We start from the raw sequence: 12,412 nt of genomic DNA, 5'->3' as shown, positions 1-12,412 counted from the left end.
ACAACGGCCGCAGTGCCCCCAGTACGTGCTCTGAGGCAGGCCCAGCACTGAGCACCCCATGTGCCTATTTTAATCCTCAGAAGAGTCCCAGGGAAGTCGGTGTCATGACCGCCCCCCACCCACTGCACAAGCAGGCAAAAGCCCCTGCCCATGAGAACTCTGTCTGCTTTCTGCCCAGCGGGGCGGCGCACAGCAGGTGCTAAAGAGCCTGCAGCTCTTGCTTGAACCAAGGATCTGGGCTCACAGCCGGAAGCACCAGAGGAGGGGCCGGGGGATGGAGGATGGGGGCGGACTGGGAAGGGTGGGTGTGACGCTGCAGTGCCTCTAGAGCCCAGCCTGGTCACACTCTGCAGGCAGACAGCAGATCACAAGGAACCTGAGCCTCTCTGAAGACTTCTCTCTCTGTGTCATCCACACCTGGTGTCCAGTTCCACAAACATGCTCAGAGCCCCTGCGCTTGCCAGGCGATTTGCTAGGCAGTGCTGAAGACACGGTGGTGACAGCCCAGCCCTGCCCAGCTGAGGCTCCTAGGCCAGTGGGGGGAAAAGACCCAGCCTCAGACAGCGAGAACCCAAGGCAGTCAGGGCTGGGACAGGGAATTCCAGGCCTTGGAGTCCAGGAGGGCTTCCTGGAGGAGGGGGTTTGGGGAAGGCAGTGGAATACAGCAGAGGGAAGCAGGGATATTCTGGGTAGAGTGCAAGTGAGACAGAAGAACTGAAGCAGAGGGTTCCCAGAAGCAAGAGGTGTTCCATGTAGCTGGTCAGGTGGGCAGGAGTCAGGCCGGGCAAGACCTCCTGGGCCACAGCGAGGAAACTGGGCTTCCTCCCAAGGGCACTGGGGAGCCACAGCAGGTTCTGAGCAGGGAGGGGCAGAGGCAGGTTTTTGTTTTAGAAAGAGCCTCTGTCTGCCATGTGGAGGGGCAATGGGAGAGGGGGAGACCAGGGCCAGAGACTAGGGAGGAGGCTGGTGGGGAGACAGGAGGACCCACGCAAGGTGGTCTGGTGAGGTGGTCACCTAGACCAGGGCAGGGGCTTCAGGGATGGAGAGAAGATATACTTAGAGTCAGCTGCCAGAAGGGGTGGCATGTTCGGGGAGTAGGGGGAGGCATCAGGGAGGAGGCCCCAGGTCTCTTTTCGCATTGATGAGGTGGGTAGTGGCGCCTTCCCTGATAAGGAAACCAGGAGAAGAAACACTTCTGGGAGAAGACTCCCAGGTCAATTTGGGACAAGGTGAGTGAGAGGTGCCCAGGGACATCGGGGAGGCATCCTGATTGATACTGGGATGAGGTCCCAGGGCTCTGGGCCAGGATGGAGAAGGGTGAGGTGAGGTCACAGGTGGGGAGGGGGGAGCAGGAGGTGCCAGGACGCTCTCTGTGCCTCTCACCTGCACTCACCCACGACTCCTCAGGGCCTCCTCCCGCTTGTCAGTACCCTACCCCGTGAGGGCAGCCCAGGACACAGTGCTGGAGGCAAACCAGGACAGGTGAGCACAGATGTGGCCCCCTGCCCAGAAGCAGGCTGTGGAGGCCTCAGAGGAACCAGGACTCAGAAGCCATCAGGATGTGGGTGATAAGAACACAGCTATCAGCAGCTCCAGCACCACAACCCGCTCGGCTCCTGCCCAGCATCATCTCAGAGACACCTTCCCTGGTACCCTCCCTCCACCCCAATTTAAAGTAGCAAGCCAGGCCAGGGGCAGTGGCTCACACCTGTAATCCCAGCACTCTGGGAGGCCAAGGTGGGAAGATCACTTGAGGCCAAGAGTTTGAGACCAGCCAGGGCAACATAGCGAGACCCCATCTCTACAAAAAATAAAATGGTAAATCCCCTTTCTGACTTTATTTTTCAATCTGACGTGGAAGACATTTACCCTTCCTTTATGTACTCCCCAAATGTCGGCCCCCCAAGGACACGGATTTCATCTGTCTTGTGCACGGCTACATCCTCAGCACTTAGAACAGCACCTGGCAAACAATAGGTGCTCATTCAATGTTTGTCCAATAAATGAATGAGTGATTTACTGAGCATTTACTCTGTGCCAGTCGTGGCAAGTACCATACTTCACACGTGTATCTACTTAATCCTTACAACAGCCCTGTGATATGAGTACTATTGTTTTCCCCATTTTACAAATAAGGAAACTGAGGCCTGGCAGATTCCATAAATTGCCCAGGGTCCTGGAGGTAGGAAACAGTGGAACTATGTCCAGAGCCTATACTTTTTTTTGATGGAGTTTCACTCTTTTGCCCAGAGTTCAAGCGATTCTCCTGCCTCAGCCTCCCAAGTAGCTGGGATTACAGGTGCTCACCACCACACCCAGCTAATTTTTATATTTTTAGTAGAGACAGGGTTTCACCATGTTGGCCAGGCTGGTCTCGAACTCACGCCCAGCCAGAGCCTATACTTTTAATAACAGTTACACCAATCAGATCCACGTCCACCAGGTCCTGGCTTAAATCCCTGACTTGTAGCATCTCACTAACTGCTGTCAACAACCCTGAAGTAACGTCCATATCATCTCTATTTTTTTGTTTGCTTTTGAAATGGAATCTTGCTCTGTCGACCAGTCTGGAGGGCAGTGGTACGATCTTGGCTCACGGCAACCTCTGCCTCCTGGATTCAAGTGATTCTCCTACCTTAGCCTCCCTAGTAGCTGGGATTACAGGCATGTGCCACCAAGACCAGTTAACTTTTATTTTTTTGTTTTTGTTTTTGTTTTTTGAGATGGAGTCTCACTCTGTTGCCTAGGCTGGAGTGCAGTGGCGAGATCTCAGCTCACTGCAACCTCTGCCTCCCAGGTTCAAGAGATTCTCCTGTCTCAGCCTCCCGAGTAGCTGGGACTACAGGCGCATACCACCACGCCCAGCTAATTTTTTATATTTTTAGTAGAGACAAGGTTTCACCATATTGGCCAGGCTGATCTCAAACTTCCAACCTCGTGATCCTCCTGCCTCTGCCACCCAAAGTGCTGGGATTATAGGCATGGGCCACCACACCCTGCTAACTTTTGTATTTTTAATAGATACGGGGTTTCGCCATGTTGGTCAGGCTGGTTGCGAACTCCTCACCTCAGGTGATCTGCCCGTCTCGGCCTCGCAAAGTGCTGGGACTACAGGCACCTGCCACCACACCTTGCTATTTTTTTTTTTTTTTTGAGACGGAGTCTCGCTCTGTCGCCCAGGCTGGAGTGCGGTGGCCGGATCTCAGCTCACTGCAAGCTCCGCCTCCCGGGTTTACGCCATTCTCCTGCCTCAGCCTCCCGAGTAGCTGGGACTACAGGCGCCCGCCACCTCGCCCGGCTAGTTTTTTGTATTTTTAGTAGAGACGGGGTTTCACCATGTTAGCCAAGATGGTCTCGATCTCCTGACCTTGTGATCCGCCCGTCTCGGCATCCCAAAGTGCTGGGATTACAGGCTTGAGCCACCGCGCCCGGCCGCTATTTTTATTATTATTATTTTTAGTAGAGACAGGGTTTCGCCATGTTGGCCAGGCTGGTCTCGAACTCCTGACCTCAAATGATCCGCCCGCCTCAGCCTCCCAAAGTGCTGGGATGACAGGCGTGAGCCACCACACCCGGCCATCATCTCTATTTTTCAGAATAATAAATGGAGTCTCAACAAGGGACTGTCCCCAGCCCCACTTTGGGTAAGTGCAGAGCCGGTGTCAAAACTCAGCTCTCCGTGGCCCCAAAGCCTCCGAATATGCCCATTTGACAGAGAGGGGAAAACAAGGCCTCCGAAGAGGGAGACAGAGAATGTGAATTTCTGAGCACTTTGCAGGAAGCCAAGGAGAGCCCCAAAGAAAACATGTAGCCATACAGCCTCCTGCCCTTCTATCTGGGTTTGCACACAGAACAGGGCTCAAATCCCCTCTCCCTGCGGGAACCTGGACAAGTGGGAGTCCCCACTTGGCACATCTCAGTCTGCAAAGGGGGAGTCCGAAAAGTGCCCACTTTACAGGGTTGCTTCGCCATCCACTGATATAACACCTATAGGTCCCCTGCACCAAGTGGGGCTGGGAAAGGTGCAGTGACTTTTTACTGATTTTATTCCTTGGTGACTCCCAAGCTCTCTGAGGAGGCCATGGGCCTGGGTGGTCGGTAAGCACTACCCGAAAATCTTCCCCTACTTTTCCTTTCTTCTCGGCGACCTGGTTCCTCTCCCAGTACCAAATCCGGGCCCTCGGCACAAAGAGGGTTAGGCGGCTGCCCCAGGAGGCCTGCCCAGGTCACGGCCTCTGGCCGGTGCCCGCCACACCCACCCTGGTACCCAAACTGGGCCCCAGATCCTTGGTGACTCGATCCCTCCAAATTCAGGTGATCTCCCCTGGCTCCAAATCACCAAACCCTCCCAGGTCCTGCGGCAGACGGAGCCGAGCCCCAACCAGGAAGGGGAGTCCGAGCACTGGGACTTCAACGCCACCATCTCCAAGACTCGGTTTGGGGTGAAAGATGGCGCTGACTGGGTACAGCTGGCTGCTCCTCAGTGGTGAGCGGGAATGGCACCCCCCAGCACCTCAGTCCCTTGAGGACCCCAGGGAGGGGAGGGGACCCCCCGTCTGAAAGAGGGAAGGTGTGAGCAGAAGTCCAGCGTGATAGGGAGGGAGGGCAGCCCTGCTTCACACCAGCACAGTTCACCCCTCCAAGAGGCACCTGCACTGGGCAGGCTGGGGACAGCCACCCAGAGAGGTTTTCAGGATGGGCTTTGGAGATTTCTAAGCCCAGGGCATGAGCCAGGACAAGGGAGCCGCTGTTGCTCCTTCATTCCTGCGGGTTTCTGTTTTATCAGCTATGGAAGCCTTGACGAGGCTAAACTCTTCCTAGAAGCTGTTTCTCCTGGAAGATGCAGCTTGGGGCAGTGGCCTTTCCCTTCTCAGCCTCTGTGTGCCTGTGAAATAGGCCTCACTGACAGAGTCATGTAAAGACCATTATAAGCAGCACAATATCTGCTGTGTGCCCGGAGCTGTTCTGAGAGCTTCTCATGTGTTTAAAAGCACCTATGAGGGGCCGGGCACGGTGGCTCACGCCAGTAATCTCAGCACTTTGGGAGGCCGAGGCGGGTGGATCACCTGAGGTCAGGAGTTCAAGACCAGCCTGGGTAACATAGTAAAACCCCATCTCTCCTAAAATACAAAAAATTAGCCAGGTGTGGTGGCACATGCCTGTAGTCCCAGCTGCTCGGGAAGCTGAGGCAGGAGAATTACTTGAACCCGGGAGGTGGAGATTGCAGTCAGCCAAGATTGCACCACCGCACTCCAGCCTGGGCAACAGAACAAGACTCCATTTCTAAAAAATACCCCAAACCATCTATGAGGGAGGCCCACACATGAACCCCCACTTCATAGGGAGAAAACGAGGCTCAGAAAGGTGAAATCATTGGCTGCTGTCACACAGCCAAAAAGTGGCAGGACTGAGGGCTAGCCCCTCACTCCTAGCCACACTCTAACAGCCTGGAAAGTACCAGAAAACTGGCCAGGCATGTAAGTCCTTTTTACGTGAGCACTGTCACAGCCGCCCGTTCCAGGCAACCACACGTCATTCAAACCCAAGCAGCCCCAACCATCTCATCAGGCTTGAGGCTGATCTGCTTGGTTGAGAAGGAAAGGGATGGAGTGTGTTCATCTTACCCCTGCTTTCCACTGTAGGCGAGCTTGGAGAGGCAGAGGAAGAGCCCCCGACTGGGAGTCAGGACCCAGGGGGCAGGCCCTGACGTCCTACGTGGGGCCATACAATTAGCTGGGCTGGATACGCAGCCGAATCTCGTGAGACTTGGTTTGGTGACTGTCACGATGGGAAAACCCTTTGGGTCCTGCTTAAATCCACAGGTCCTGTGGGCTGAGCACTTGCTTTGCACTTGCTGTATGCAAGATGTGATGCTAGATCCTCGACACAGTCCGTCAAACCCAATCCTCACAACACATCCCTCCCTCCCTGGGACTGAGTCCCTCCCTGGGACTGAGCTCCTGCATCTGACTAACATGTATTGGGCATTTACTGTATACCAGGCATTCTAAATGTGTTATGTGTACAGGATCCTTACAACCTTAAAGGCAGGTAGACCTGTCATCCCTACGTGACAGTTGGAAGAACAGAAACACAGAGAGAGTGTACTCAAAGCCACTCTATAGATAAACTCCCAGAAAGATTAGGTGGCTGAGATGTTGAGAGTCAGAGAGTCGCAGGTTCAAATCCTGGTTTTGCCTGTCCTCGTTTATACAGAAGGACATTGGGCTGGGGACGTGCCCCGAGCCTGAGTCTCTTCTTCTGTCAAATGGGGCAATTGATCAAACCTGCCTCATCCAACCCCTCTGACTCCTCTTCCTCAGCCACGTTCCTGAATGTGGGGGCTGAGATCTCTATCACCCTGGAGCCTGCCCAGCCAACCGAAGGGGACAACATCACGCTGGTCGTCCACGGGCTTTCGGGGGAACTGCTCGCCTACAACTGGTACGCGGGGCCCACGCTCAGCGTATCGTACCTGGTGGCCAGCTACATTGTGAGCACAGGCGATGAGACTCCTGGCCCGGCCCACACGGGGCGGGAGGCTGTGCGCCCCGATGGCAGCCTGGACATCCAGGGCGTCCTGCCCCGGCACTCAGGCACCTACATCCTGCAGACGTACAACAGGCAGTTTCAGACTGAGGTGGGCTACGGACACATGCAGGTCTATGGTGAGACACCCCCCAACACCCGCCTCTGCCCCAGCCGGGCCTTCCAACCTCCTTCTCAATCCTTCTTAAAAAAAAAAAAAAAAAAAAAAAAAAATCCAACAATGTTTAAACCATCAGGGAAAAAGTTTCTAAAATAACCTCAAAATGCTCATCTCCTTCAGGATGGCCTCCAGGATTAGACCTGCCTCCTAAACCCATTCTTTGTCCCTCCGGCTGAGGGTGTAGGGGCACAGCCACAATCCGGCCATGCCCCTTGTCTGGGGAAGGGAAGACCCTCGGAGCAGGCGGTGCCTGGCCCCCTCCCCCTCTGTCTCTTGCCTCCACAGAGATCCTGGCCCAGCCCACAGTCTTGGCCAACAGCACGGCACTGGTGGAGCGTCGAGACACCCTACGCCTTATGTGCGGCAGCCCCAGCACCACAGCTGAGGTCCGCTGGTTCTTCAACGGTGGGGCCCTGCCCGTCGCTCTCCGCCTGGGCCTGTCCCCTGACGGCCGGGTGCTGGCCAGGCATGGCATCCGCCGGGAGGAGGCCGGTGCCTATCAATGTGAGGTGTGGAACCCGGTCAGTGTCAGCCGCAGTGAGCCCATCAACCTGACCGTGTACTGTGAGTCCTCCTGGCCCTACCAGAGATACCCAGTGTCCAAACCTCATGGATGGGGAAACCGAGGCCAGGAGAGGGGGCCCAAGGGCACACAGCGAGTCAGCAGGCAAGCTGGGGTTGGGGAACAGGGGCCCCTCTTAAAGTGCACTTGCCCTGGCCAGGCACAGTGGCTCATGCCTATAATCCCAGCACTCTGGGAGGCCTAGGTAGGAGGATCACTTGAACCCAGAAGTTTGAGACCACCCTGGGCAATATAGCAAGACCCCGTCTCTACCAAAAACATAAAAATTAGCCAGGCATGGTGGCACATGCCTGTAGTCCTAGCCACTCAGGAGGCTTGAGCCCCAGAGGCCAAAGTTGCAGGTGCAGTGAGCTATGATTACACCACTGCACTCCAGCCTGGGCGACAGAGCAAGATGCTGTCTCAAAAAAAAAAAAAAAAAAAAAAAGAAAGAAAGAAAGAAAAAAACATACACTTGCCCCATATCCTAAAGGACTTCTACAGACCACCTTTACTATTGAATAATCCTTCAGTTAGGAGCAATATCTGCAGAGAAAGCAAACAGGGCCAGTTGCTTTGAAAAGGGAGTGGAGGAGGAAATAGTGTAATGGGAGGGGACACAAAATTTAACAACATAACCAAAGCACACAGTCATTCCCAGGGGCAGCAGATGTGCAGTGTGGAATCCTGGGAAAATAAATCACCGAGGTACATGAGAACCCGTGATGTAGAAAAACTTAGTGCCTAGAATCCTAGAATCCTACAACCAGAGAATTCTGGACTTCAGAAGCACTGAATTCCAGACTTGAGAATCTTAGAACCTCTAGATGCAGAGTTTCTTAGAATCTTAGAATCTAATCCTGAAATCTTAGAGTCTAGAATCTTGGAAACAGATTTCTAGAACCTTAGAACCTTACAACCTAGAAGCACCAACTCTTAAAGCCCTAGAATTCTACACTCTTAGAATGGCTTTGTCAGAAAAAAACAAAAAATCATTTAGGCTTTTTTTATTTGTCAATGGAGCCATAGATTTCAAAAATACCTTGAAATGTTATCTGGCCCAACACATTCTTTTTACAGAACAGAAAGCTGAGATCCTCTGAGAGGGAGTGATTCTCAAGATCCCAGAACAAGTTAGAGTTAAGGCCAGAACTTTTTCTTCCCCTCCACGAGGCCAAGATATTCCCAGGGACCTAGCCTGGTGGAGAGAAAACCAGGGGTTCCCACTTCCACTCCTCCTTCCCTATACTGCCCCATCTCTCCCTCCTGCCCTCACAGTTGGCCCAGAACGTGTGGCCATCCTCCAGGATTCCACCACCCGCACAGGCTGCACCATCAAAGTTGACTTCAACACGTCCCTCACCCTGTGGTGCGTGTCCAGGTCCTGCCCAGAGCCCGAGTATGTGTGGGCCTTCAATGGGCAGGCCCTAAAGAACGGTCAAGACCACGTCAACATCAGCAGCATGACAGCTGCCCAGGAGGGGACGTACACATGTATTGCGAAGAACACCAAGACCCTGCTATCTGGATCTGCCTCAGTCGTGGTCAAGCTCTCTGGTGAGTCACCCCCAGCCTGACCACCCCCAATCCCCATGGAGGCCTCATCAGGCTGTGAGGGTTAAGCCACCATTTGCCCAAAAGAGAATCGGAACATGGTAGATTCACAGTTCATTGATGAGCTGTGACAAAGTGGCATATCAAGTGGATCCCTTTGCATCTGGGTCTAAAGGGAGACAGCCCATGTCCTGTGCACCTGGAGAACAAATGGCAAACCATTGTGAGTTGACAGAGTGGAAAATCACTCAGATGTCACTTCAGGTGGGTGCCACTGTTCTAAATTCAGTCACCAGCTGCTTAGGGGCTTGACCTACCCCCCCACCACACAGACAGCTGAAATTCTGTGCAGCCAACTAGACTACCCAGTTATCTGACCCAGATGACAGGCATACACACACACACACACACACATACACACACACACACACACACAATTGGAGAATCACAGCCAATTGCTGGCAAATGGAGAAACAGCTGGGGAGGCATTGTCATCTTGCTTCTATCCTAAAATGACCTGAGGGCTGGGGCAGTGCAGGTGGTTGTCATTTCAGAGCCATTGCGATCCTCAGGCAACATTTTCTCATCTTCCGGGGATGGCGGCTTTGAATATTAAGGCCTCATTAATTCCACCTTGGTTCCTTCCCAAGTGGCCATCATCCCCGGGGAACAGTGGGAAATGGTCCTTCCCTCCCTCCCACTAACAGGCTGGGTCTCATCCAAGGGGTGGATTTTCACCCAAAGCTGAAATGGCATCCCCAGAGGTAAGTGTGCCTCCCGCTCCACTCACCTGGGGCTTTGGCAGCTGGTCTTGATGGGGGACAGGGGGATGCACCAGAAGACCTCAGGCACTACCCCAAGCCCTGCCTGTGCAGGCCAAGATGGGGGGTGTCCAAGGTATGCAGGTATGCTTAGGGAGTGGATACACTGCTCCCAAGGGCTTCTAGTACTGTCAGCAACTCTGTGGCAGGTGCTGGGAGAGAGACAGAAGAAAAGGAGACTAATCCGATGGAGGAGACATGACCTCTGTCCTTGGAGAGACGGTCCTGGGACAGGGAAACATGGCTCCCTTATTCAAGGAATTGCTGCTCAAAGAGAACAGGCAATGCCTCATCCTCCATGAGCTTCCAACCAGTAATGAGGGAGATATGACAACTCACCCTCAGTGGGCTCCTAGTCAGATGGAGGAGACACAGTCTGCACTTGGGGAGAATTTTCCTTCTGATGGGGAGACGTGGTCTCCAGGAGACATGGCCCTGTTTTTTTAGCGTTCCTAGTCTGATGGGGTATCCACCTTTGGGGTACTCCTAATCTGATGGAGGAGTACAGGTCCCCACTTTCTAGGAATTTCCAGTCTGATAGAATAGATATTTTCCTCTAATTTCTAAGGTCCCCAACTTGATTGGAAAAACCCAGCAACAATTTAGAATTTCTCAATCTGATGGAGGAAACAGGGCTGCCACCTTGTAGGAATTTTCAATCTGATGGAGGAGACATGGCCTCCCACCCTCTAGAATCTTTCAATCTGATGGAGGAGCTATGGTTTACACATTCTGGGGTCTCTCGGTCTGACAGACGCAAGTCCCAACCATCTCATGGGGAAGACATGGTCCCCATTTTCTGGGATTTCCACTCTGATAGGGGAGACATGGCCCCTATATTTTGGGAATTTCCATTCTGATGGAGGAGACATGACCTAACCTTCCAGGGTCTTCCAGTTTGATGGGAGAGACACCTCTCAAAGGCTGGGAATTTGTAGTCTGATAGGGGAGACACAGCCCCCTAGCAGACACTATTGGGACCCAGAATCCACCTCCGCCACGACACAAGTCACCTCCTTCCTCAGTCTCCTTCCCAGCACCCTACAAGGGGAGTGCCAGCCAGCTGGGGGGAGGCCAGCAGGGGATGGGAGGGGGACACGATGCCAGATGCAGGCCAAGCTGACCCAGCCCCTTCGCTCTCTCCCCAGCTGCAGCAGTTGCCATGATGATCGTGCCCGTGCCCACCAAGCCAATGGAGGGCCAGGACGTGACGCTGACCGTGCAGGGCTACCCCAAGGACCTGCTGGTCTACGCCTGGTACCGCGGGCCTGCCTCCGAGCCCAACCGGCTGCTCAGCCAGCTGCCGTCAGGAACCTGGATTGCAGGCCCCGCACACACAGGCCGGGAGGTGGGCTTCCCCAACTGCTCACTGTTGGTGCAAAAGCTGAACCTCACAGACACTGGCCGCTACACACTCAAGACCGTCACACTGCAGGGCAAGACCGAGACACTGGAAGTGGAGCTGCAGGTGGCCCGTGAGTGTGTGGGAAAGGGCAAGGCATGCCCCTTTTTAGACAAGGGCTCCCAAAAGGAGCCTTTGCTTCCTCCATCAGGCTGGGGGACATAGACCAAAGATGGATATCCCTCCCCCATCAGACTGAAGGAAGAGACCTTGTCTCCTCCGTCTAACTTGGGAGTCCCCAAATAGGGCTCCGCCTCTTCTATCAAACTAATGACCTACACTGTGGGTAGACTGGCCTCCTCCATCAGACTGAGGGTTGATAAAGGGGACCCCCATGGCTTCTCTCTCAAATAAGAGGTACAGCAGACTGAAGGTTTTAAAAGAGTCTGACGGTGGAGCATCCTTTTTCCCGCAGACAGGTGGACCCTAAAACATAGGGTCCATATTGGGGAAATGGGTTAATGATGGGAGTTTACCTCTCCTATTAGACTGCAGGCATAGAGTAAGGATGAATCAGACTGGGAGATCCTATGCAATGGGGATCATGTCTCCTCCTTTCTATTATCGTGAAGGCAAAGTTTCTATCATCAGATGGTGGAGTTTCTCTTTCAAACTGAAATAAGGATGATCGACTCCATTAGGATGGAGGCTTCTACGTGTGGAAGTTGCGTCTCCTCCATCAGAACGGAAGTTCCCAGATGTTGGGCACCATGTCTCCCCATTGAACTGGGAGCTCTTAGAAGTCAGGAGCAATATCTCCTCCATCAGACTGGGAGCTCTTAGAAGTCAGGAGCAATGTCTCCTCCATCAGACTGGGAGCTCTTAGAAGTCAGGAACAATGTTTCCTCCACTGGATTGGGAATTCCCAAATGTTGAAGACCATGTCACCTCCCTCAGACTGGGAGCTCTCAGATGTTGGGAACCGTGTCTCCCCATCAACTGGGAGCTTCTAAAGTCAGAAACTATGTCTCCTCCATCAGACTAGGAGCTCCCAGAGTCAAGATCCATGTCTCCTCCATCAGACTGGGAGCTCCCAGAGTCAGGATCTATGTCTCCTCCATCAGACTGGGAGCTCCCGGAGTGACGATCCATGTCTCCTCCATCAGACCGGGAGCTCCCAGAGTCAGGGACCATGTCTCCTCCATCAGACTGGGAGCTCCCAGAGCCAGGGACCATGTCTCCTCCATCAGACTGGGAGCTCCCAGAGGCAGGGACCATGTCTCCTCCATCAGACTGGGAGCGCCCAGAGTCAGGGACCATGTCTCCTCCATGAGACTGGGAGCAGGAGCTCTCAGAGTCAGGGACCATGTCTTCTTCATCAGACTGGGAGCTTTCAGAGTCAGGGACCATATCTCCTCCATCAG

At 53.7% G+C, this 12,412-nt stretch overlaps 1 protein-coding gene across 1 annotated transcript; it reads left to right on the top strand.

Moving 5' to 3' along the window:
• Positions 1-1,307: 1,307 nt before the first annotated feature.
• CEACAM16 (CEA cell adhesion molecule 16, tectorial membrane component) lies at positions 1,308-11,289 on the top strand. Its single transcript, XM_031660365.1, has 9 exons — positions 1,308-1,322; positions 1,408-1,482; positions 4,165-4,263; positions 4,353-4,463; positions 5,643-5,715; positions 6,324-6,668; positions 6,995-7,273; positions 8,550-8,828; positions 10,795-11,289. The coding sequence occupies exons 1-9, from the start codon at positions 1,308-1,310 to the stop codon at positions 11,211-11,213; spliced, it is 1,695 nt and encodes a 564-aa protein (XP_031516225.1). The 3' UTR covers positions 11,214-11,289.
• The last annotated feature ends 1,123 nt before the right edge of the window (positions 11,290-12,412 follow it).

This window comes from Papio anubis, chromosome 20 (assembly GCF_008728515.1).
Source record: "Papio anubis isolate 15944 chromosome 20, Panubis1.0, whole genome shotgun sequence".
NCBI classification, from domain to species: Eukaryota; Metazoa; Chordata; class Mammalia; order Primates; family Cercopithecidae; genus Papio; species Papio anubis.
Note: the sequence above shows the minus strand (reverse complement) of the source record. Positions and strands in the feature narration are given on the sequence as shown.

Bases quoted from the DNA above. Each gene is read 5' to 3' on its own strand.
- CEACAM16 (XM_031660365.1), top strand. The intron at 1,483-4,164 runs GTGAGCACAGAT...TTCCTCTCCCAG, and splicing joins CTGGAGGCAAACCAGGACAG to TACCAAATCCGGGCCCTCGG. The intron at 4,464-5,642 runs GTACAGCTGGCT...TTTCCACTGTAG, and splicing joins TGAAAGATGGCGCTGACTGG to GCGAGCTTGGAGAGGCAGAG.